Source organism: Clavelina lepadiformis, chromosome 7, assembly GCF_947623445.1.
Source record: "Clavelina lepadiformis chromosome 7, kaClaLepa1.1, whole genome shotgun sequence".
In the NCBI taxonomy this organism is placed as follows: Eukaryota; Metazoa; Chordata; class Ascidiacea; order Aplousobranchia; family Clavelinidae; genus Clavelina; species Clavelina lepadiformis.
Genome location: NC_135246.1, coordinates 3,438,973 through 3,464,285, shown reverse-complemented (window position 1 = coordinate 3,464,285; position 25,313 = coordinate 3,438,973). Strand labels below are relative to the sequence as shown.

Sequence of the window (25,313 nt, the reverse complement as noted above, 5' to 3'; positions counted from 1 at the left end):
ATATGTGGAAAATGAAATAAGTAAAGTTTGTTATTCGAGGCGCGTCAATCCAAAATGGTCGGCCCGGTGCTTGCCGACCACTGCGGTAGAACATAGGATGACGTTTGAAGGATAAGGGTCATGGAAAATCGGCCGCTAGGTGACGTTAAAGCGTTCTACAAACACGACAACAACACGTTAACAATTAACATACGAAAAAGTAAAAAAAATAAATATAAATAAATAATAAAACAATAAAAAAAACACCGGTGTCAACTATAAGCAAGGTCCAGAAAAACTGGGTAGATTCACGCCCGAACAACTTTGAAACGAATTATATTGCGCAACAATTGAAAGAAGAAAGCTTCGCTCTTTTCAAATAAAACTTACCTTGAAGGCAATAGCTACAAATCAGGCGCTTTTCGCCTTTGGAATATCTGAGACTGAGCTATGCGTGTTCTGCGACAGAAATGTTGAAACTATACTACGTGTATTTAAACATTGCACACAAATTCCTTTATTCTGGCAAAATGTTTTAAATCGGTTGGCTGAGCGCTTGAGATGGCCACACATTCTTCAAGTAAACAATCTACTCTTTGGGTATTTCTGAGTTAAGTTGTAAACTGTTTCCTTCTTATTGCCCGACTTAGAAATTGTAAAGCCAAATATTTAAAATGTAAACTTTGTGTAAAGATGTTAAACTGATGGTGAATTGTATTGAAAAATCTGAAAGAATAAAAACAATTTAGATTAGGCAAGATGAAAGATCACCAGGACAAGTGAGATGCCCGCCCACCTTGCCCGGAGTTTAGATGACGTCGGTGCTGATTACCAATTTACCTTTCCATTTTGTACGTATTTTTTCTTTGTGCCTCTGTGTATGATGGTAATAACGAAATATATACTGTATACATATATTGTTGCTAATTGCTGATGGACAAAATTCTTCTTCTCAATAATCAGGACGGTATTTATTGCATTTGCCGTAACAAACTTAATAGTTTAAGCTTAAACTTATGTAATCAAAGCAAGACTTTGTAACACGATCGCTAAATAGAGCAAACAAAAAAATTTTTGCTATTTTAACTCTTTTGTACTTGCAGGATCTTTCAAAATGATTGATTCTTGAAGTCAAGTTACTTAATTTGTAAGACTCGAATGACGTCTAGTGTTTTGGGAAAAGTAACTCGAGTAGAGTTGAACCTGATGTTATCTGAAACCGAATGAATACAAGTAATGAAAAACGGAAAGTTCCCTTTTTGTCAGCTAAACTTTTTGCACGTTTTACAAAAATTGCATCACTGGTATTTAGTATATATGCGCTTGTACAAAAGATCACTCTATTTTAGATTACATTGCATGGTTCTTAGATATATAGAGAAAATTGCCCAGAAACAAATGCGTTGAGACAGAACCAAATAAAATATGTTTACTTCTTTGCTAAAACGTCAAAAACATGAACCAGAACAGACGTTGATCAAGTCAAATCGTATAATTTTTTTCGTGCAATTTTGTTGGAAACAAATGAAACAAAATCTGGTCGTTTGAAAAATGCGTTTCGACTTGTTGTAGATGCATATTTTTGACTAATTTGTCACTCAGGTAAACTTCGGGTGGACCATTTTCAATTTCCCATCAATTTCTTCCTTGATCAATAAACAAAAATATAAGCTGCACAGTTATAAGAGAATTTCCGTAATTAATGTCGCGACCGCGAATATCCCAATTGATTAATCTTTTTACCTTTCAGCTTTTATCAGTTTTGTGTTTCATGCGCCAAATGTTTCATAAAAACAAAATAAAATAACTTTAAGTATAATACCAGGCTTCACCTTTGTCGGAAGAATCTCACTGAACAAACAAAAGCGAAAAACTAGTTCGTCAGCGATCGCCCTCTCCTTCTTAAATTTGTCGTGGAGCTAAATAGGTTAGAATTGGTATGAATATGCTAAGGTATCACGCGTACTGTTTGTTTCATGGATGGTTGAAGTATTGGTTTTCGTCTTTAGTAGTAGAGATGTTTTCGAATAGAAATTTTGCGCACATGTTTATCTCAAAATTAGAGAGATTGTTGTTGTCTTTGATTAATTCAAGAGTAGATGTTAATGTTTAGGATAAAAAGCTTCCAACGGTCCCTAGATGCCTTATCAGTGCTTTTTTGATAAAGACGTTAGTGTAATGATTAACTAATTGCTGTTATTCGATAAGTATTAAGCGTAAGTGCCTTAATCCTGGCGCCGGAATTATCCAACTAAACATTTTTGGCAATTTTTCAATTTTATTCAATACTGTTGCCCGAACTATAGACGAAAGTCTCAAAATTATCGACAAACTTAGGAATTTATGACAAATTTCTATTTTTAATCTTTTATCTCCTGTGTGATGAGATTGTTCCGGTGTAGGTATATTTATGTATCTCTTGATCAAAGTTTTGTTAAAACATATTTGCTTTGCCTGTTGCTTTTATACAGCTTTTAAGGCGAGTTATGAGTGAATATCTCCATCGGTTTTGAGAACTCACTGCATGGCCTGTCTTTTGCGATTCAACTGGAAAAGAAAAAAGGGCCCTTGTTGCTTCGTCAGGCGCGAGTTCATTATGTCAACGTGGTTAGTCAGAGTGATAGGACAAAGTAACAGCCAAGGTGTGATACATGGCTTGAAAAGACGCCCTGTAAGCAGCGTTTACTGATCAATGTTTTGTTTGCAGGAACTATTAGGTTCATTAAATTAACGCTAAAATTCGCTTTTGCACAATTAGCTGTAATAATAAAAGTTATTGAAAAAGTAGTAAGCAAAATGAAGTCTCCTTGTTGTAATGGTTTTAATTTCAAGCTGGTACTTGTGTGTTTAGTCATCGTCGTTCTCTGCGCAACGGACGCCAGTCGCTCAAGACGACGAAGGTGAGATGCTATTTTGACGTTATTATAGTTATTTACACAGTTTTGTCGGCCCACGCTTACAATATGGACAGGCCATGTTACTGCAATGGCTTTTTTTTAAGTTATAATAGGACATACGCTCATAAAGTATACAAGATAGCATTAATGTTATACTTAACTCATAAGCATTTTTGTCGTGTCAAATTGCCGGGTAACTAACAGCTGCTTGATACTTGCAAAGCATATTTGCAGCAGTAGATGATATTTATAAATATGTTGTGTCCAATTCCCCAGTCGGTACCACTTTCAGTTCAAGGCCGAAAAACTTTAAAGCGAGCTTTTAGTGGTTAATCAGGCGTGAAGTAGGTGCGGTTGACGGGTTAAACTGTCTTCTATTACCGACCTTGTGCAAAACAAATTGATGAATAGATCGCTTTCAAACCGTAGGTTAAAAAGCGCATTAGCATGGGAATAACTGACATTAACACCAACTTAAATTTCTCTGCAGTTGTTTTGCAAAATCAAGAACTATATGGGCCCGATGCTTCATGTGTTACAGTCTGCTGTTTGTGAATACGCTCTTTTCGACAATCTGCTGTATACTGGGACAGTATTTTGGAGTTTTTCATTTTTACGAGGGTGTGCAAATTTTCAATTTTTTTCCTGTTTTCATGTTAAAAATTCGATGACATCGGACGTAAATGTGAGCACTTCAACAAAATATTTTCACTACTACCACTTGGCCACTTGGTATTTTTTGGCTTAAAATTGCTAATGTCCTAATTGCCCATAGTCCAGTTAATCCCCGCTATTTTCACACCGCGTTCTTGAGTTTCCAGACTTCTGAATAGGTCATAGAGTCTACTGTAGGCAGCGTGGACAAAACGTATGTTGTGTTAAGGTGTTCAAAACTATCTGGTTTTCCCTTTGTGGCCGTGACGCTTGATTGGAACAGGGGATTTTATGCGTTATTAACTTGCAGGTATGCTGCTCAAAATCTCAACTATACGCGTGACTCGGTCAATTACGCCAACAACTCTTTTCAGACCGCTTTCGTAAAATTGTTGAGTATTCAAGGGATCACGTACATACTTCCACCGGAATAACTACACAAAGTATAGGCTGAATCGTCGCGAAACTTGAAATTTGTTGATAATTCTCATATCAAAGAACATTACGGAGAGTGTGGTATAGTTTTGGGAAAACTTTGTAATAAAATCGAAAAATTGCCACAAATCTATTTCCTGATTTTAATTGTCTCGACTTAGCTGAGTAGGCTATATGACCCGTATGCGATTAGCCTGGAACGCGTATAAGCCTTTTATAAAGTGGGTGTATATCTTCTTGTAAAATGTGACTCATTCCTGTTGAACTCCAATTCGGTGATGACATATTAAGACATCATTGGTAGTGTTGAAGCCGATTATATAGTTTTACCAATGCTTCTAGTACAAAGTTTGACAAATCTAGCAGGAACAGCTTCGCTATGATTACAACTCGGTGTGTTTATGCTAAATAACACTTACTATGTCAAACCTCTTCCACCAGTGTCAGTTAAGACTACAACGCGAAAACAACGACTTATAATTAATAACCTTTAACCAAATAATAACTTCAACTTTCACTGTCACTCTATCACACAGTTTATTTTTTAATTTCCCGATGTGAAAAGTTTGGCAGAGCGGGTTAAAGTGTTCGTAATTATAATGTATAGTAACTGTAGTAAAAGAGATGAGAGGTAGGTTTAACTGTCGGTATATGGAGTGCGTATGAATCGTGCTGTTTAGTCGAGCTCTATCAACGCAGTGATCAATCATTTAAGTAAATATTTTAGCCCATTCGCACTTTATGTATTTATTTTGAAAATAACTTTAGTCTTTACACATACATATTGTGCAGGTGAGACTACATGCCTTTGGGCTTGGGTTTTAAACAAGTTTTGCCTGGAAATGTTAACGTGTCATTCAGTGCGGGAAAATTGTTAACTGTGACAACTTTGAGAAGTGTGAATTAAATAAATCACAGAAGTAATTTACAGTTTTTTTAGCGAAATAGAAATACAAAAGCTAATCTCAACAAGTTTACTTTAACGAAGACTGTACAGTAATTGTGTAAATGCATACTCACAAGGGGTAAAGCAAACAAGCCGGACAAGAACAACAAAAACGCTTTTGTGCGTTTCTCACAAACTACGTTATCGAAGGTTGCCTGAGTTCTTTGAACTTGACGATAACCTTCAATTGATCACCACTAAATACAGAGAAACAACTGCTTACAACCTAAGCGATGATAACATACAAAAGTTAAATGCACACTGTCGCGATTAAGGCGAGGTAACAGTTAGCACTTTCATTCCACTGATGTACAGCATTGAAGCGATTTTCAATCATCTGTTGCTTGAACACACCACCTGCTCGTCTGTTTAACTTCGCTTTTTTAACTTATATTTTGTAGATTTAACTAATTATAGGTTTAGTAGCTGTGCTAGTTGTTACCAACAATTATTACCTTAATTATTTTTGAGCACGTTTTAAGACTTTTCGGCTTTGTCACTTTTTCCCGTTCATTGGTGAGTGTTAGTAACAACGGGCTTAATTTTTTACCCACACCGCGCTTCTGAGGAAAAATAAAATAAATAAACGAATGAACAATTTCAGCATACAAGAGCACTTCATAACACGATACAGATTTTAGGCGTAATTTTGCTGTGTTTTTTTTTTCGGGTTCATAACGAGCGAGTATAACAGGTTAACTTTGTAGTGGCAAGTTTCAATAAATTTTGTTGTTGGTTCCTCCTTCTAAACCGCTGAGCTCAGAGCGGGCTGACACCACAGCTTGTTTGTCTGTGAAGTTTTGACGAATACGTTGTTTGCTTGGACCTGTTTTCAGTGATTTTTGTGCGTTGTAGAACCAACGTCGAAACAGTTAGCTGCAAGAATTCAACGCAAAATTTCATTGAAGCTTATAGGATCGGTATGGCAAATTGCTAGCGTAAAATAATACTCCTACGGTATGGCTAAATCATTTCACCTTTAAAGTTGCGAAGGCACTTTATGTGATATAAGTCAAACAGAATCAGGTTTTTACACACGCACAAGCAAAAGCCATGTTACACACACCACGTAAATTATTTTGCACATCTGCTATGCGCCGTTACCGGTTTAGATTTTGTTGAAATTGACAACGCGAAAGTGTATTTACACAAAACGCATTAAGTCTATGGGTATGTTGAAAAAGTCACGCATGCAATTTCAAGGTGTTTTCTATCTGTCCTTAGGTGCATTCCGCGCATTTGCACAATGTGTCAGACCTACTTGCATTCACGATGGCGTAGAAGTCTTCCTGAAACTCCGCTTTTATCGCACGACGGTAAGTATACACCTCAATACATTTTAGCTTATATTGCTTCCCGTTGTGTAAATAGAGTTAGGAATGCGGCCGTCAAAAGCGGTACGGTACGTTTAAGTTCATATAACCCTGTAGTAAAAAGCAGGCTGAAACCTACAGGCGCGTGCTTTATACGGTTAATCACGAAAACTGTCGATAACCATTTGATATCTGCTTAATTGTGACATTTTTTTGTTTTCAATTTTAACTCCGGCAAATTTACATTTTTTAACTTCATCGAATTTTTTAAACACGTTTATGATAACATCCTCCATGGTCAGCACTTGTTAAAACAATTCAATTGTTGTGTAAAATGAAGCTGCCTTAACCGGCTGGTAACAAGATAGCTATGGTGTTTCAAAAAGCAACCTTAAATATGGTCATAAACATTTGGAAACCCGCCAAACGTAGTTGCTGCTTCCAAACAGGAAATCGTTGATTAACTTGAAAGAAATTTTGATCCCCGCGAGGGATATTGCATCACGCGAACATCGTATAATGACGTCACATACACAACCTGACTAACCATACCAACTATACCGTAGATACCGGTATGTTTAAAGCGAAATTGATGAATTTGACGAAGTGTACTTTGTCGACGCTTCCACGTAAATGATGATTAAACAAAACACTTGTTAAAACGTAGAATAACATAGAAAACACATTAAAAAAATGATATATTTTTTACATATACTTTATTATATCTTTTTGTAGGGTATATTTATCCCTGTCATTTTGTGAATTAGCTTATTACTAAGCCGCTTGATTTATGTTGGCATATCTATTGAGCCAGAAAGAATTAGCTTGAACTGACAATTCAGTTTGGAAAAGCTAACATTAGCAAACAATACTGCGGTTGCTGGGACGGGTTTTTTATTAGCATTGGGTGCTAATAAGTGTCCCGCAATAAAAAAGACGTCTTGGTTGATTACATGTAAAAAATTTTCTGAAATACCGTTATTAAAGATATAACACATTCTTCCTCGTTTTTAGGTGAGTGGACAGAGGAAACTAATAATCTGAATTTGGCAGCTGAAGGAGAGTTTCAAAAAAGTTTTCCTACTTTCAGTAAAAGTTCGTACAAAATCGTTCAGAATAAAATTCAAGCCCAGGACCTAATTTCCGATCTGACTGACGTAGAAGATGCTGCTGCTTTTAAGGAGTTTGACACACCTTTCCCCAAATCAAATCACATCCAGAAGCGATCAGCTGCTACACGTACGCGAAGATGCATGTACCTAGTCCGCACGCCTTGCTGTCGAAAAGTTCTTAACACGGTTGTTTACATTGGGTACCGCAAAAATAATTAAAAGATTGCATCCGAAATACAACTTGTGCAAAGCGTATTTCGCGAGTGGAACTTTGTCAGCAATGATTAGGCCGTGTTTACTTTCACGCCGATCGAACCCTTTTAAGTGTTTACAGTGTAACCAATCTTTTGCTGGCAGCGCTTCACTTCTATTACACAAGTTTTCTGAGGCTTTCCCGCCTAGCTGAGGTTGGTTTTTATGGCTTGGTAAAAGCAAGTTGCAAAGTCATCATCAGCCCTACATTTTTTTTTAGTTTATGTTTGGTTTTAGTTGCAGAGTTAAAAAACGTTTTACTCAAACAGTCTCAAATTACATTAGTTCACTCTCAAATTTTGTGCATGTACAGTATTTTGTACTCGTCTGCTAAAGCACGCGCCTGTTGTTTGTTGTAAATTGTTTGATACTGAAAGTTTGTTTTAGCGTAATCTCCAACTTTTTGAGATCACATCGCATTATCGCATCTCACATCGTATTAATATTGCCAAAACACTTCACTAGACTTTGACAGGCGTATCAGAAAATGGAAACTGTGCAAACTAACCCCATCTGCAGCAACTGACAGTGCGTTACTTTACCCACCACAAGCACACGTCAATCAAGGATATATTTTGATTTGAGGAGTGTTTCGCGCATTAACCGTGAGAGGTAGCTGCTCCTATAAAAGATATTTTTTCCGAGAAGAACATTTCAGTTATGAGCAAACGCGAACAAATTCCGCCATACAAAGTGCAGCTAGTAAGCAGCAAGATAATGCTTATCACAACGTAGCTATAACTTTTTCTGTAAATACGTTCATTTTCGGTCATGTTGTCTGCCGATGCTCAGCCATTGATCACGTCATTCGCATCTTTCGGTTTAACAAAATATACTGGCTTATTTATATTGGCCAACCATGCATTCATTGTTTGTTTATTTTAACATCGTTGACATGTTAACATTACGATTAAAGAATAATGAAGCACCTGTTTATTCTATAATATGAACTTAGTTATACGTTACTCGTTAACTCTTGCTATGATAATAAGTTTTGTTTCGTGTCTTACGACGCGGTTATTTAAAATCTTTACGCCATTTGAACTAATACTTCTTTTAATACGCCTTCTGCTTTATACATATTGCGTTTGGTGTGTTATGGTTATATGTTTTGGCATCGTTTGCTTGTTTTTTGTTATGTGAAACAATTAGAAATTGAAATATCAGCCATATTCAGGTCGGATATCTAAGATTATTGTGATATTTTTTAAAAGTTAAACTTTTAGGTTACTTTGTGTGAATTTCTTTCAAATCGTTTTGCCGGTAATATATCTTAAACAAATTTGTGTGTTCTTAACCATCAGGCCATTACCTTGTTGATCAAGGTCATATTCACAAAGGTTGAATTATCAAGTTATGTATTTATTTAGCTAAAAGAAGACATGCTACATCATAACATTAACTCATTAGATGAGTTTCTGACAATTTTACATTTTATTTAGGCTCTGTTGGAGACAACTTATCGCTATGATTTAATCAGTAGATTTGCTTTTCTTTTTTTTAATTAATGTATAATTGTTTAAACGCATTAAAATATTTGAAAGTTAATAATTGTGTATATTTAGGATTTAGCATAATATATGCGCATTTGAATTTTGCATCAATGTTTCGTTACAATAAATATCATGGAAGATCACATTGTTTTTCTGCTCTTCTGTATGACAAAGAATCTTTTATCACAAAAATAATATTAGAAAACTCTAATCTACCGTAGTTCACTTTTATCTCTCATTTCTACACAGATCAGGCTTTCGTGCAGGCCACGACATGGCAGACGTGTTATTTAACGTAAATTGGAATAATTTAGTATTTTTCCATGGTCCCCATAGTTTATTTGTTGGGTGCAAAAATGCTTCGACACCAGCAAGTGAAATTAAGCGATTTATCAGTCAAAACGTAAATACTGAGCATAATCAATTGATCATAAGTTAAAGTGCAATCGAGCGAAGCTTGTTACGTTGGTTATTTACATGTAAGAAAGATTCTGCTCATGTCATCATTCCTGGGCCGGTGCAGACTCCTTTCTTAGAAACTCCTACCATGCTGGCCTTGTGTGTAAGGGCCCAGGATATACAGCGAAAACAAAAATATAAGAATAACATCGGTATCAAAGGTAATCCACGAATGTCTTAAACGGGAGTAAAAGTTAAGAAAAATGAGACTTCGTTTAAAAGCAGACGTAAATATCCGGGAGTAAATCTCCGCAGGTATCGATCCACTTCGTGCATTCACCAAGCTGATTTGCCTACGGTGATATGCTGCAGCCTGGTCTTATTTTTTCTTGACCAAACGTACCAGACTGTTATGGTCGTTGCTATGACGACAACAGCTCCCAGCAAGATCGCAACCACCACAATAAAGTTGAGAGAACTGGATGCGCTCAATGGTGCTGTTGAAGAACAATTTAAAATGCGTCAGCGAAATGAAAATTCTGTGAAATTAAACTTGAAACAAAGTTTATTTACTTATGCGGCTTGCATTGTGCTGATTGCATTTATTAAGTTTTAGACAGGAAAGTTTTACAAATGGCATCTTTGCAAAGATAAAAACGACCAATTGAAAAAAGAATTTTATGTCTAAAAAAAATTGGGACTTATTGTAACTTTTGAACCACAATCTTTGCCATTTTTGAAAAAGTACAAAAAAATCCAAAGCAATAAAGCTTAACTATTAAAAATTATATTTAATCAAACTTAGCAAATTATAGATCGTAAACCATTGAAGTACAAGATTAAAGCCAATTCAAATGTCAAAGAGCAAGTTAACTAAGGAAGGAAGTTGTATATTAAAAATCTGTCTAGTTATCAAAAATTATCACCGGTAGCAGCATAACACTCAACAATTACCTGGGCTAGTGCCCCGTATTTAAAGCTTTAAATCACCGTTGCCTAATCTAATAATACACCTACTCTCGCAATATCTCCCGGTGTACCCCTCCCCGCATTCGCAATGATAGGTTGTTACTTCGTCGACACATCCAGCGTCATTTTGGCATTTGTTGTTTTGGCAGTCGTCAATGTCTGCAACGTATAACATCGTTTTTTATTTAATTATTTTACATTAAGCAGCTGCATAACACACACTGTGAGTTAGCGCTGCATTAGCTATTACTCTTCAACAAGTAAGCTATAGTAATGCGTATGTTTATGTACTGTATGAAACATTTCTTAGTACTGCACTGCCATATTAAATGCTCGCGTCGTAATTTATTTATTTCGTAATTATCTTATTTATGACGTAAATCCTTTATTTTATTAAGCAATTTATTTACCGGTTTCGCAAGACTCTCCCGTGAAACCAGCCGCACAATGACAAAGAAATTTCAATCGACCAGTGTCTTCACATCGACCACCGTTACTACATGGGTTAGGTTGGCAATCGTCATGGTCTGAAAGGAAGTAACTGTATCAATAGAGTTGTCATAAGAAACACTGTCACGTATGACGTATTAACTACAAAAACACAGTAAAACCTTGGCCACGAAAACAACTGTTTTTAAGCTCAGTTCCATAAACGACAAATAATTTCCAACATTCTCATTTTGTCTCACCCGTCTCGCATCTATCTCCTCCTGTTCCGTTGAGACACTCACATTTGTATTCATTTATTGCATCCACGCAGCGTCCTCCTCTGAGGCAGGGATCGGAAGAACAATCGTCGATCGCATCGACCTGAAACACAATTTTATGAGTCAGAGAAGATGAAATAAAAATTCTTTCTTGATATTTTAAGTATTGAAAAATTACATTAACTAATTCAAAGGTGTATTATTAGAACAAATAACAGAACCCAGCCGATCAAAAGTTACCCTTTACCAACACCTCTATACCGATACCGTTTGATTATGTCAATAAGGATGGTTCGCAATATTCAATTATGAAGATAATACAAACCACTGACATGAAGCGTAACAAAACTTGCGATGGTTACAATTACAGGTCTCTGCCTATACCTGACAGCTATTTCCTGTGTAGGGCGGTTCACATCCGCGTGGGCACTTGCCATTGACTGAATTGCAGTCTTCTCCGTCCAGACAGTGACAGTCGTTCTCGCAATTTTCACCCCACTGGCCGGACTGGCACTCTACAATGATTTGACAAAATGCAAAGCAAGATATTGATATTCAATGCACCAACAGCGCACTAACCTGTTTGACAAGACGGTCCCTTCCACCCGCTAGCACATCCCATGGTACAAGACCCGGTAAAGCGATTGCATAAATCTGGACGCTTACAGTGACAGGTCTGCTCGCAGTTTGCTCCAAATTGGCCATTGGGGCAGCCTACAAATAGAAAGTCTTTACTTTAACCCACCTGTTAAACTGGCAATCTCATGATGTGTAAAAATACAGAAAAATATATTTAAATCTACAACGTTATGTTGAGATTGACAAGAGCTGCGGTGTTAAGCTTCGGACATTTTACTGCGCTGTAAAAAAAGGCGGATTAATGAGTTTCAACTGACGCATGTTTTCGTCACGCATACTCTTTTAATCACGCAAAAGTCATGGATAATATAATTATAAAATATTCCTCAAACATAATTCATTATTAGTCCACGAACAGTTAAGATATTTTACTCTTTATACAAACGGTGTATAAATGTTGTCTGTTGTAATGTTTTAGTTTGCTTTTTACATAGTCTTCAACCTATACAATATTGATATTGACATACTATATATCTGTGTAAACTTAATTTTTATAGCAAATTTCAAATTGCTGTGGCATTTAGTTATTGTTCTTTACACAAAACAGCACACAACCAACCGTTAAGGCATTCCAGTCCACTGAATCCGGTAGCGCATGAACACCCGTAAGGATCTGGTAAACAGAATTGTCTTCCCTTGCATTCCTCAGCGTCGTCACCATTCGTCGAACCACCCGCTTTGCACTGAAATTGACACTTTGACCCGAACCTTTACACAGTAGCGTTAAAAAATACTTAGTTGATACACAATAGACTTTATCTCCAAATTAAACCAACACTTCTTCCAATGTTTTCAAACCAATGTGCAGTTGACGGTTTGTACAACTGAAAGAAGTTAACGGAAAGATAACTGAAAACATTTGGTTCAAAATAACACATAAGACAAGTTCAGATGACATTTCTAATAGAAGCCTTGATGTTATTTTGCTGCTTGTGTTACGCTTAAGCATACCATTACTTGTTTATAAGACATATGTGCCTAGTACGATACTTATATTATCCAATTCTATAACAAAAATTCACTAAAGCTGATAATAATACAATCCATTTTTAAAGGAATAAATTTTTGATGTCTCGAAATTCTTGCAGTAACAAATATCAATTAACAAGCAGCCTAGGCAATATCCACAATCACAGCAGTAGCAGTAGATATGATCAAAGACCTGTTCCCGCCACATCCCTCGTCACAGTTGTTACCATGGAAACCAGGAGGACACACACAATCTCCGGTTACTTCATCACAAGCTCCTCCATTTATACAAGAGCAATCAGACAAACAATCTGGCCAATTCCATTTATTTGGAGGACAATTTCTCACAATAAGACGAAGCATTGCTTGACCCCCTGCGGGCCTATCGAGGACAAAAAGTTTACTGCATTTAAGAAACTTGTAAAACTAATCTTGACTTTAACGTGACCTAAGTCAATCCATGAAGTAGCTGGCTATTAGCGACAATTTAAATGATGTTCATGTAACAATTTTACAAATTGTATATATTGTATTTTAGCAACACAGTGCTATAGTAATGGAGGTGAAATTATAACAAATTCAAATCGACTTATTTACATATGTAAACTGATAGGCTTGGCATCATTTTTGATTTCAATTTATTTCAAGAAAATACCCTTAAATTTGTGGTGCCGGTAAACGTATGAGTATAAAGTTCAAGTCATGCTCATATGTGAAAAGTAACAGTAGCTAACATTATACAATAACAATATGAAGCTGCGTTATTTTCCGTTGGAATAGCTATACAAGGGACATGATACATGTAATTTTAAAATCAAAATCCCACCGATATGAATTCCGGTTGCTGTCACTTGGTGCCGAATAACATTCATAAACTCCAGCGTCTCTTCTCGATACACGCCTAATTCGATGACTTAGTGACGATTCGGCGATTATGCCGCCTTCAAATCTCCATACGATGTCCAAGTCCTTATCAAAAGCACTAAAAGTTAAGTTGACATTCTCATCACCGACATTTGCGACGTATGTGAAATGTTTTGGCCATATTCCTCCAGCAGTGCCTATCTTATTGAAAACAACGTTAGACAGATAATTATGATTAAAAATATGTAGGGTAATTTGACATGCAATATACCTCGGCAAATGAAAAGAAGCACTTTCAGTAATTTTAACAATCAATGCGGTAAAACATTTTTTGTGTGGTCACGTACAGTTGCACAAAGTCAAAAGTATTATAAGGTACACATTGTGAAAAACATTCGACGGAATGGTAAGCTAGAAGATAAAGGAATCTCTAAAAAGAATTCAACTATAACAGAAAAGGTTGGGAATAGAGCATTAGGGTGGGAAAGTTCTCAACGAGACGAAATTACATCAGCATTATTCGATATTTTTGTACTTTTAAAGCAAAAGAAGATTTAGCTGCCGTTTAATACGAGGTAAAACCCACACGCTAAGCCTAAACATGTCAAGTAGAGTCCAAAACTCAAAGGATCACCTATTTTGATGGCTACGGCCTTGGTCAGGATATTTGTATTTTTGTCTTTTGCTTCACATGAAAATATACCAGTTCGTTCGGGGCCAGCTTCTGGGAACAACGAAAGTCTTTTTCCAGGCCAAGATTCTGGTGATATAGGACCGACAAGGGCCATGGCGGGCATTTTTAGACCGGTTCCTGTATGTCAAAAACTGACTGAAAAACTTAAGATAAAAGAAGTTGGACAATTTAGAACTCACAAAGCATCAGTGAAACTGACCTAGTGGGTAAGATGGTTGAGAAGTTTTGTAAGTTCCGAAAAAATGATGAAACAGAATTATAAAGCCAATTTTCAAATCACAATTCAAGAACAGAGATTTAAAGCTGCTTTAATACCAATTAACAATATGCAATTATCATATTAGCTTTCCGGGGGATGAGACTAGGCTATGTACCTGTGTCCATTACCCGTTTAAACGCATCATGCGTCATATCTGCTTGATCTGCTACGCATTTCAGATAGGTTGTTACTTCTTTTCGTACCACGGCATGTTCGTTTATTAAAGTCAAACCGAATACAATCGACGAGTCTGCGTACAAACGCATATAAATTGACGGATATACAACGCAGGCTGCTTTTCTATGTCAAAGGCACTGAAAAAAATTTAAAACCTCCTTTTTTAACAATTTAGAAACTGTACTGAGATATACAATAGATTCTAGACCAGTCAAACTTTAAGAATATACTTCTGTTTTCCTTTGTTGAAAATTATTTTTTTAAATATTATTCCAAATGTGCTTGACATGAAATTTTCTTTTTTTTCAAAAGCTTTACGTTTATTTTGCTAAGTACAGTATATCGTCACAGAAAAAAACATACAAAGATTGCCATAGCGTAGAAAAGTTTTCCACATATTTATGAATTGCAGGCAACCTAGAGAGGTATTTTATACAAAATTGTTTCGACAATCTAAGCACATCCATTGACTCAAGGCAGTTTTAAATCAATCAACACCACTTACGACTTACCAAGCAAGAGAAATGAAACCAGAAATAAGAAATCCATCTTCGTCGTTAGTTTAAAATTTAATACAAATCCTTTATTAGTTGCTTTTGAAACTATTAAATTTAACTCTTCGTCGAACACAGCACATCACATTTTCCATAAAACGGCGAGTGTCGTCGTCATTAAACGGTTTTAAGAGGTCATCATGAGGCAATTCATGCTACTTATGAAATACATTTAAGTAGGTAGGAAATTAATTTAAGCGTCACACCGAATTTAATTTAAGCGTAAAATACGTTCGTTCTTCAAAACTAATTGAATTTTACATGGAGATAACATAAAGGTTGGATATGCCAGTTTTAGGTAGTAAACGTACGTTTCTGTAAAATATACTTTTAAATTTGCCAGTGTGTATTTATTGTTACTTGCGATGTCTTTGTTATAAGATGGTGTATATGCCGACTGGGGGTTTCCCACACCCACTTAGGCACAAGTTGTTGAAATGGGTGCTTCTTAAAAGAGCGTGTATCCACCGACCATGTGAAAAGTTTTCAAATCATGGTGTTTTGCTCAAAAACTGGCTTTATCTAAAGGTTAACGCTTTACTTTGGCTAATTTTGACGATGTTTTCGTCAAACTCAGTTTGTTTTAACGGTTATAGTTTTTGACAGGTTGTAGACTGAGTACTTTAACGATCTTTAAGACCACAAACAGTTTACACCATTTTCTGTTTTTTTCGCAAATTCCTATTGTGTAGCCAATTGTATTAATGATTTCCTACTAACTCGCTACTCGTAAATAATTTCGAACGATCACGTTATTCTGTCTGAATCTTACACTCATTCCTAGATAACAGCTGGTTAACATTCCCAGTTAACAGGTTAACATTCCTAGTTAACAGGTTAACATTCCTGGTTAACAAGGTTAACAAGCTCGGTAAACGATACAGTAGATGAGAATATTGTTCATGGTTTTGATGAAAACAAGATTTAATCTGACCCGGTTTGCTTCCGTTCTGCTATAGCCAAGTCAGGAGCGTAGAATGAACTGTATCTTACTCTTTGTCAGCATCTAACGTCAATTCATTTTTTGCTATACATTAGCTTCATTTTAGCATCCACCACCTACAGTACATTTGTCACATTATTTAGGAGCGATGATTATGCAATCGTAATCTGAATTGCGCTTTGTCAACACCAAGTGGTCAACTATGTTTTGTAACACATTGCTGTTCTGTGTTCTTGGCAACGTCATCACGATTGATTCTAGAATCAATTTAAAGAAAAAGGCAATAACTGTTATTACGCAATAACTCAACTGAAATAAATTAGTAACTTTGGTTTTATTGATTTATTTTATTTATTGGTTTTATTAATCATGAGGGCGATAATACGTCTCAGAAGTTAGTACGGAAATTATTCCTTTAAGGGGAACTGAAGCCATTTTCAACTTATTTTTTTAAAAAATGTACAAATACGATGATTCCGAAAATGTAAACGAAATTTCTCCATCTTTTTTCGTTAAAGAGTTATTGGCAAAACCGTATTCAAAAAATTGTGCGGGGAGCGAATGTGACGTCATCGGGTTATGGGCGCTCGAGCGTGTTTCTATCGGATATGAGATGATGGAAAGCTGGTCTCCAGTCTCTGAGTGAGTGAGTGAGTGAGTGAGTGAGAGTGAGAGAAAGCTGAGTGCAGTCTCCAGAAAACGGCATGTTAGAGATTTAAAACATTAACGTAACGTGAATAAGGTGCTGCTTATAAGCATGCCCATTCATTCTACCTGGTTAAATGACAGTTGTACATGTGACATAACTTCAACATCAAATATTTTAAAAGTAACAAAAGTTTATATAATTATTCATTCAATCACTTTTTCTCCTTTCTTGGGATAACACTGTCAGTTTGATGTCCTAAGAGAAGCCCCATGTTAACAGTAACTTGTTGTCGGTTGTGGTAAGTGAATGTGTGACTGTGAATATATGAAGAGTGAAAATAAGTTGTACCAACGAGTTCCTTTCGAATTTCCACGTGTTACTAGCGATGTGACAAATTAAATGAGACTCCAATTATTGTGTTCAACATTAGTTGATAAAACATGATCAAGATCTATTGCGTCTATTCAAGAAATTGTAACAAATTTCAGGTCATTAACCAATGCTTGATGAAACGTCAGTAACCCGTGTTCAATATTACTGATGACGTCACAATGTTGTTATAAATTTTATTTCATCGCTTTACAGTAGCGATTAATCGGGGAGGACCTCGGATAAAAGTTCAGTCACTGAAGAGCACAGTTCATCTGCAAACCATGTCTTGGTGGAGAAGAACAACTGTGTTTAAGTCTTTGGCTGACTAGTTTTGTTTTTATTTGATCATTGCTTTGCTGTCTTCATTGATTATATTTATTTTTGTTAAAAGATTACGATCTACAAGAGTGTTTATTTAGTCCAGTGGTTTCCAATACAATGGGCGGAGAATTTTCATGCAAGCGGCAGAATGGGATGACCTTTTAACCTTGACTTCTCTTTTGGCTTCAAACAGAGCCAAGCTCAAACACAATTAACTCCGAACAAAAACACACATTTGCGTCATAATTGTTTTAAAGCGCAGCGAATGCAACGTCTTTTAATCCACGATGTACAAACAATTGAAGGTAAACGAAACAATTTGTTAGGCGGTAAAGCCGAGCTCGCCGCTAGAATTTTACAGTGATTTAAATCTTTCTGTAAAATATCTTGTTCACTATAACTGTGATCGGTGGCAATATTTTTTCTGGGTATAAACCACAGTAGCGCTATCACCGCAATCCTACTTTGACGAAACCAAATCTATTTTTCGATCCGGTCAATAACTAAGCACAAATTCTCTAAAACAGTGTTTCTTAAACTTTTTCTACTCACGCGCCCACTCGGCTTCTAAAAGTCCTTGGAGCTCCAACTTGGAACGAATTCCAAGCTTTTTAGAACAGTGTCGGCGCCATCAAAGTGGCAATATAGTCGGCATCTTTTGGCAGGGCGACAGAGTGGAATCGAGAAACAGTGACTTCTTGTGAGTCATGCAGCAGAGGAGCGGTTTGTTTTCTCGAGCCATTGGTCAACTAGGGCAAGCAGGGTAAAGCGTTTATATATTTTTTATTCCTTGGAGTGATTCGATCATAAATAATTACACATACCAAAGAAATGAATATTTAGCGACAGAATGTTACGTTATGGGCTTTAAATTCAGGAAATATTGAAAACAATATTTTGATATTTTTTTCTTATGCGTTTCGTTCATTGGGAACAGAAGTTTCATTGAGCTTTATACAGCAGAGCTTCCAACTATGCAAATTTGTTATAATATCAAGCACTTCCTTGTTGCTTGTGTTGTGTCAATTATTACATCACAAACAATCCTTCGAGCTGAATATACTTTTCAGATAACGTCACTATGAACGCTGCTAGGTTGGGTTTTGTTCCTGCTGTTTTTTCTGAGGCAAGCAAATAGTTAAAAGTACGCACAAATCTATTGAAAAGGCTGCATTCCCCACTCCTTGTCCAGCATAAGTCAAATTAAGAAATTATTTAGAGTAAAAAGGAAGATCGAATTTAGTTTTAGTGTTGAGTTGCACATTCGTTTGCAACAAAATTTGGAATTAGAATTGCATCGTTTTGAGAAATACTAAGTTAAAGGCCTATTAGAGGTCAAATAAACCAGGTGAGCAACTGTAAATCATACATAATAAACGAAGGATGCAATCATATAAAGATAAATATTAAGTTAGCAGTTCCAGTATAGCATTATGACGTATTTATCCGAGAAAAATATTTTCAGAAGTTAAGAATCAATAAAATTTCAGGTAATAATTTAAGGAAATTTAATTGTATTTTTCTGTTTTTAAAACTTTGTAGCAAGTGCTCGCCGGTAATTTGCTTTCACACAACATGGGCTGGTTGCTTATATTGTTGTTGAAATTTCTTTTGTTTTGTCGTGGATCGTCAAGAAATGTCTTGAATCCCTGCGATGAAGTAGACAGTGTGCCTGGAATATATTTGCGGTCAAAGTTCGCCTTTTCCCCGATGGAAGATGTCGTCGAAAAAGAGGTGTATTTAAAAGTTGCTCCTTGGCTTGATAACAATTTTGTTTACATTAATTGCTCGTGGCGAGGACTAACAGAGGTTCCTCGAAATTTGCCAACTAACGTGGAAGCATTAAATCTCGGATTTAATGAGATTCGACGAGTTGGGGCGTCCGATTTTCTTTCATATCCAAATATAACTTGGTTAATTTTTAATGCAAATTGCCTACCTGTATTATTTGAAACCGCCATATTGCCACCATGCAATAGCGATCTACACATTGAACCAGGCGCGTTGCAACATCTTGCTCATTTGAAATTCTTGGGATTGGCTGATAACAATCTTCGTGAGTTTCCGCGACAACTACCGACTTCTATAAAGGGATTGGACATAAGTTTCACCCTACTTGGTGACGTCACCGCACAACTGAGGCTGTTATCCGGCTTGAGTATTCTAATTAGTGCGGGAAATTGTGATCATTATAGAAACGTATGTCCAAAAAACTTCACATTAACGCAGGCATTATCTTCCAGTTTACAAATTCTGGATTTGAATAGCAACGACTGGAAAATGATACCGGGATATTTACTTGGAAACCAACTAAAAATTTTTACGCTTTCTTTGAATCCCTACCGCCGTTTGAGAACAAATGATTTTGTGAATGCAACAAGCTTAGAAGTATTAGTTTTGAACATCATTGCTTGTACCACACGCAAAGCGCTAATTATAGAAGACGGTGTGTTTGATCCACTCCCACATCTCAAGTACCTCAATCTTTCCTTGAATGCGGTTCAGTTTTTACCGTGCGGAATATTTAAAAACAACAAAAATCTTGAAATCCTGGATCTTTCTTGTAATAGTTTAAAATTGACAATATTCGAACCAACGTACTTGGTCAATCTACAAAAACTACGATATGTTGATTTGTCCACAAACAACATGGCTTCTTCGGAATCAGCAAGCTTTGTAACGGCAGTCAAATTACTTCGTTTGGGACAAACTTTTGCTTCTTTGTCTTCGCTTGAAAAAATATATTTCGGGAATGACGAAATGGCCCTAAATGCAATCCTATATTCTGTTCAATTCTATGAAATCGACAATCAATCCTTTGCTAAATTATCAAACTTAACTCATCTATCCACAATCGATATCTCCTGTTGCAATGTTGAGCACATTTCCTCTGACGCATGGTCTGGATTACGTCATCTTAAATCCATCAGAGCCTGGAACAATCAATTGACTTTTCGTGGCAACATTTTACGCAAAGGAAAATCTCCAATTTTAGAAGCAAAAACTTTACAAAAACAATTTATTTTTCCAGGAAATCTTCACGAACAGGACAACACAATTGAACGTTTTAAAATACCGGTCTTGGAATGCGACGACAACAGTTTACTTGATTATTCTAACAACCAAATTACAACCATATCTGAACAAAAAGAACTTCTGTTATCGACGACAACTATTCTTGATTTATCACACAACCAAATAAGAGCGATAAGATCAGATGATTTGAAACACCTGATAAATTTGTGCAGCATCGATCTGTCTCATAATCCTATTAACAAAATTGATCCTTTCACTTTTAGCAGCTTATCCAGTCTTCGTCGGATTGACTTTGTTGAGGAACACTCCGACATAGCTCTTGATTTTAGTTTTCTATTGCATTTGAATCCTTCTTCCCAAATTAAGTTGAAATGGTGGATGCCAGATTGTACAGTTCCTGTAAATTTCGAAGCATTAAGTGAATTGGATGAAAACACATCACTGTTGGAACTTGATATAACGCAAAATGATTTGGGTTGTAAATCTACATATACAGGAAAAGGTTTGTTTAAGTTTATGCCCAAACTCAAATCCCTTGTACTTAGAAATTGCGAGATTGATTCGTTTATTTTGCATTATTTGTTGCAAGGTTTAAATCATCTTGAAATCTTGGACTTAAGCCATAACAACTTGGCGATATTTCCTTCGACATCTTTAAAAATCTTGAACCAGTTGCATTCCTTAAATTTAGATTTCAATAATATCATTGATCTAAACGGAAACTTGACCGTTTGCCCCAACTTGAAACATTTTACCATCGCTCATAACCAAATCAAGTTTATTCAACCAGGATTCTTTTTGCATTTGAAACTTGAAATCATTGATCTCAGTCACAACTTCATAAATCAACTGGACTCAAGTATTTTCGGCAAAGATTTGTTGAATTCACTTCAGTATTTAGACATGAGATGGAACGAACTTGATTGTTTTTGTCATGAATGGCAGAAATTTTATCGTTGGTATAATTCTGATGCAAGTGACAACACCATGCTTCCTGGCTTTTATCCAGAATGCACTTCGGACATTGACCAATATTATGGCGGGTGTGTGGCGTGCCATTCCCCGCTGAATTTGCGTGGTCGCTCTGTGTCGCGATATGGATTTAACACATCGTGTGATTTGCAGACACATCTCAAGTACACCATCGTATTCACAATATTCTTTGTATTATTCATGTTTTGCGGCAGTTTTGGTTATAGCAAATGGTTCAAGAGATTGATATTTCGGAAAATCAATGAATATTTCAGAGTTCAAGCATTGAAACCAAGCGATGTTTCTTCAAGATATTCTGCACACGAAGGCAAGAAAGCTTTTGTATTCTTTGACCACAGTAATGAGGAACTGGGTGATTGGGTGGATGATAAACTGGTACCTGGGATGATTAGCGGAAACCCTTCCATTGAACTTCTCTTAGCTGGTCGTGATATCGATGCTGGTATGTCTCCAAATGAAAATCTTCTCCGTCTTATCACGAAGAGTCGAAAAACAATCGTCATATTTTCTGGCAACTTTTGCGACACTCCGACCTGCAAGTAAACTTGTAGTCATAACGTTTTGGATAGAGATGCATAAAATACCAATAATATCAGTGCAAATGTTTTAATTACGTTTATATTTTATTATTCAGATTCGTGTTGCCGGCGCTCCAGGAACTTCAACACTCTGCCGGAAGAGATCAACTGATATTAGTGGAGTGGCATGGTGAAGAACCAGCTCGCGTTCCAGAATTAATTCATCGAACTTTCAACCGAAAATTTTACAACTTCCTGAGATTTGATCAAACAAATGATGACGAAGTGATGTTCTTCGAAACACTGCGAACTGCTTTCGCGAGCAGCAGCACACTGGACGATTAAATCTTTGGTGGTGAATTGTAGATGGTAGAAAGTTAAGTCAATTTAAAGTTATACGACAACAAAATACGAAGAAGCTTATGTTTTACATTCCAGTGCAAATGAAACACGTGTATAGTCATTTTGATTCAGCTCGCTATAGTAGCTATAGCTCCACCACACCTCCGAAGACAGGAAACCACCCAACGGGTTCACGGCCTAATTGACGACCCGCCCGACGACATTCCACTCAGTCAAGTCACTCAAAATGCACCCACCACAAAACGATTAAAAAGCCGCAAACCTTTCTATAACTCATGCAACAGTAACTTCGATATGCACACAGCCTGGAAAACCTACTGGCAAAAACACAAACCTGTTGGAGCAGATTTGATAACCGACCCCACGAAAGCACTACTCGGTTTCTCAACAGCCACACGAAAAATGTGATCCACGGATAGGATGTGATCCCAAATGTGAACCACGATTTTTGTCAAAAATGTATCAGTAATAATCGCAAACACCGTTTTATCAAACCTTGTTTTAAACTTTCATTGTGAGCCACTATATGTATCATTCACAGATAAAGGTTTTAATTGGTTTTTGCGGTTTTTGCTGATGTTATGCGGTTGTCATTTACACATATGAGGTCGAATATAAGACGATCTCTAGTAGGAGGTGTGTTTGCATGAAGCTGTCCATGTCGTTTCTGTTGTACCCGTTCAATAAGAATGAACTCTAATGAACCGAAATTGTGATCCAGAGAAAATTTAATTTTTATCCTGCGCAACCCTTTAATAGACATCTAACATTTAACATAGAAAATTTTGGAAAGTAGCTTTTTCATGCATTCTTTTTGCCGAGAACTTATTCTTTCATTAAACCAAAGGATTATTGATGAAGAATGAAACACATTGATTTATTCTATTCTCTGTACCGAGTGTGTTTTATTTGCAATGAAAAATCACTAAAAGCGAAACTTTTTGAACCAATATAGACAGGGAAGTAATTTCTGGTTCATTGCAGTGCATTTTATTTGCATGACGCTGACCCATAGAAATATGATCAAGTCAACCATTGTTGTAGCCTCATCAACAAAAAATCAAATCTATTCAGATCAAGAAACAATATCATCGTAAATATACAACTTTTTTACATGTTGGTAATACACCAGCGATAAAAAATATTCGAATAACAAGGAAGTAAGTAAGTTGCTGCTGTTCTGTATGCGCTTGAACTGGTACGCGATCAATAAGTTTTGTAAAGCTGCAAAAAATTAAAAATCAAAACAAACCAAGACCGAATAATTTTAAAGTGATTTGATGTGAACATATGCGTTATGAGTTGACTTTGCCCAGTTTTTCCTTCCAGTATTAATGTCTTCCAGACTAATTCCACCACTAAAATTTCCGCCATTGATAAACACACTGTTTAACAATATGACGTCATCGCTATGTTATCAAACATTTAACTTGTTAACGCATTAATCTAATCTGGGCCAATTTTCTCTTCTTTTATTACCAGTTAAAATGTCATATCCATCAGTGTTTGACTGATAGACGTTAACTTGTTTTAAACATATAAGCAGAGTTTAAAACGTTCAGTTTGTATTCAAGCGAATCTTCGGCTGTTTCGTTACCTTAATGCTTGCGAGTTCCAGGTGTATTAGGACACTGTCATGGCTACAGAAGTAAGATTCCATTATTTGAGGTGAACGTTTTTAGTGGGGTTTGTTTTTTGTCGTTCATTTTGCCATGCCCGTTAATAACTTTTTATCAACTCCACTCACATGCACAGTCTCGCTATTCTGTCATTTACACTCGAGCAGTTAGACAGATTTTATTATCTGCACTCAGTGCTTCAACGTCGTCCTGTGAGCTTATACACAGTGTGTGATAACAGTATACTTCAGTGTGTTGTGTTGTTTGTTTTATTTTTGTTTATTTTTCAAAGATTTTTAAACCATGCTTTGGTTAAACAATCTCATTGTGGCGTTAATTGGCGCTAAACACACAAATTTTACATAAAAATCTCAAAACGATTTTTATTATTGCTGTTGTTCTTTACTTTTTATTGGCTACTGTAGTTGAAGATCGCATGACAGCAGGTTCAATCACTAACCATGTTGTATATCTGGCCTTACCAGCCAATCTGATATGAGATCAATGGAAAGCTGCTGTTGTAAGACTCGTTTCGGCGATTTTAGTGGTCGTGTAGGACAGTTTCTTTTAATATTTTTTCGGTAGTGAATGATTGACTACTTGCAAGAATCGTTTTTAATTAAACACGTGTTATCTGTATGTGCATTGTGTGGCCTTAGCTTTAATGCAAACTTTTAGGTCGTACCAAGACAAAGTAATGCGCGGATTAAAAATACTCCGCGCAGTTTGCAAACTTTCCACCCTGGAACATGACGTCTGTTTTTAAAAAAGTAACTTTGGCCTTAAATTCAAAACACCTCTCACTCAATTGTTGGGTCTAGTGCAGAACAACCTGACAACACAAGTTGAGTAGATGAGATGCAGTATACGAAGTAACTAATACAACACGTGGTTCTGAACTTGACCGTAAGTTTGATCTTATCTGTCTACTGTCCTAGCAAGTGGATAGCTTTTTTTCACTCACGGTCCTGCTAGCTGACAATCAAATCAACCTAAGTTTTATTTATTCAGGCAACTGTTACGTTAAACAATGTTTTTTACATTTAGTAATACCTAAAAGTTTGCATTTATGAACATTATTGAAAAGCGAAAAGCGAAATAAGCCTAATAAAACTGCATATAATGTAGTTGCTGATGAGGACTAGTCTTAGACTACGTAAAGCCAAGGCCACACAATGCACATACAG

General features: G+C 36.3%; 3 protein-coding genes across 4 annotated transcripts; 2 read left to right on the top strand and 1 right to left on the bottom strand.

Annotated features, from left to right (window-relative positions):
• Nucleotides 1–2,668: 2,668 nt before the first annotated feature.
• Nucleotides 2,669–9,224, top strand: LOC143465519 (uncharacterized). The gene is made up of 3 exons (XM_076963853.1): nucleotides 2,669–2,879; nucleotides 6,136–6,227; nucleotides 7,239–9,224. Exons 1-3 carry the CDS (start codon nucleotides 2,776–2,778, stop codon nucleotides 7,553–7,555), a joined length of 513 nt encoding a protein of 170 aa, XP_076819968.1. The 5' UTR covers nucleotides 2,669–2,775; the 3' UTR covers nucleotides 7,556–9,224.
• A 179-nt stretch (nucleotides 9,225–9,403) lies between these two features.
• LOC143465396 (uncharacterized) lies at nucleotides 9,404–15,417 on the bottom strand. Its single transcript, XM_076963642.1, has 12 exons — nucleotides 15,271–15,417; nucleotides 14,697–14,831; nucleotides 14,263–14,439; nucleotides 13,591–13,825; nucleotides 12,958–13,146; nucleotides 12,355–12,503; nucleotides 11,736–11,870; nucleotides 11,541–11,671; nucleotides 11,139–11,259; nucleotides 10,860–10,976; nucleotides 10,498–10,608; nucleotides 9,404–9,977 (listed from the first exon to the last, which is right to left on the bottom strand). Exons 1-12 carry the CDS (start codon nucleotides 15,305–15,307, stop codon nucleotides 9,817–9,819), a joined length of 1,698 nt encoding a protein of 565 aa, XP_076819757.1. The 5' UTR covers nucleotides 15,308–15,417; the 3' UTR covers nucleotides 9,404–9,816.
• A 3,286-nt stretch (nucleotides 15,418–18,703) lies between these two features.
• LOC143465084 (toll-like receptor 9) lies at nucleotides 18,704–23,444 on the top strand. Of its 2 annotated transcripts, XM_076963235.1 has the most exons (4): nucleotides 18,704–18,945; nucleotides 19,140–21,135; nucleotides 21,223–22,165; nucleotides 22,261–23,444. In XM_076963235.1, the coding sequence occupies exons 2-4, from the start codon at nucleotides 19,173–19,175 to the stop codon at nucleotides 22,487–22,489; spliced, it is 3,135 nt and encodes a 1,044-aa protein (XP_076819350.1). In that variant the 5' UTR covers nucleotides 18,704–18,945; nucleotides 19,140–19,172; the 3' UTR covers nucleotides 22,490–23,444. The 2 variants fall into 2 exon arrangements, with proteins under 2 accessions (XP_076819350.1, XP_076819348.1); XM_076963233.1 differs by having other exon boundaries at nucleotides 19,140–22,165.
• Nucleotides 23,445–25,313: the final 1,869 nt, after the last annotated feature.

Bases quoted from the DNA above. Each gene is read 5' to 3' on its own strand.
- LOC143465519 (XM_076963853.1), top strand. From the start codon at position 2,776: ATGAAGTCTCCTTGTTGTAATGGTTTTAATTTCAAGCTGGTACTTGTG. The intron at 2,880-6,135 runs GTGAGATGCTAT...ATCTGTCCTTAG, and splicing joins AGTCGCTCAAGACGACGAAG to GTGCATTCCGCGCATTTGCA. The intron at 6,228-7,238 runs GTAAGTATACAC...CCTCGTTTTTAG, and splicing joins TCCGCTTTTATCGCACGACG to GTGAGTGGACAGAGGAAACT.
- LOC143465396 (XM_076963642.1), bottom strand. From the start codon at position 15,307: ATGGATTTCTTATTTCTGGTTTCATTTCTCTTGCTTG. The intron at 14,440-14,696 runs GTACATAGCCTA...TTTGACATACAG, and splicing joins TAAACGGGTAATGGACACAG to GAACCGGTCTAAAAATGCCC. The intron at 12,504-12,957 runs GTCTTTGATCAT...TACTGTGTAAAG, and splicing joins GAGGGATGTGGCGGGAACAG to GTTCGGGTCAAAGTGTCAAT.
- LOC143465084 (XM_076963233.1), top strand. From the start codon at position 19,173: ATGGGCTGGTTGCTTATATTGTTGTTGAAATTTCTTTTGTTTTGTCGT. The intron at 22,166-22,260 runs GTAAACTTGTAG...TTTATTATTCAG, and splicing joins TGCGACACTCCGACCTGCAA to ATTCGTGTTGCCGGCGCTCC.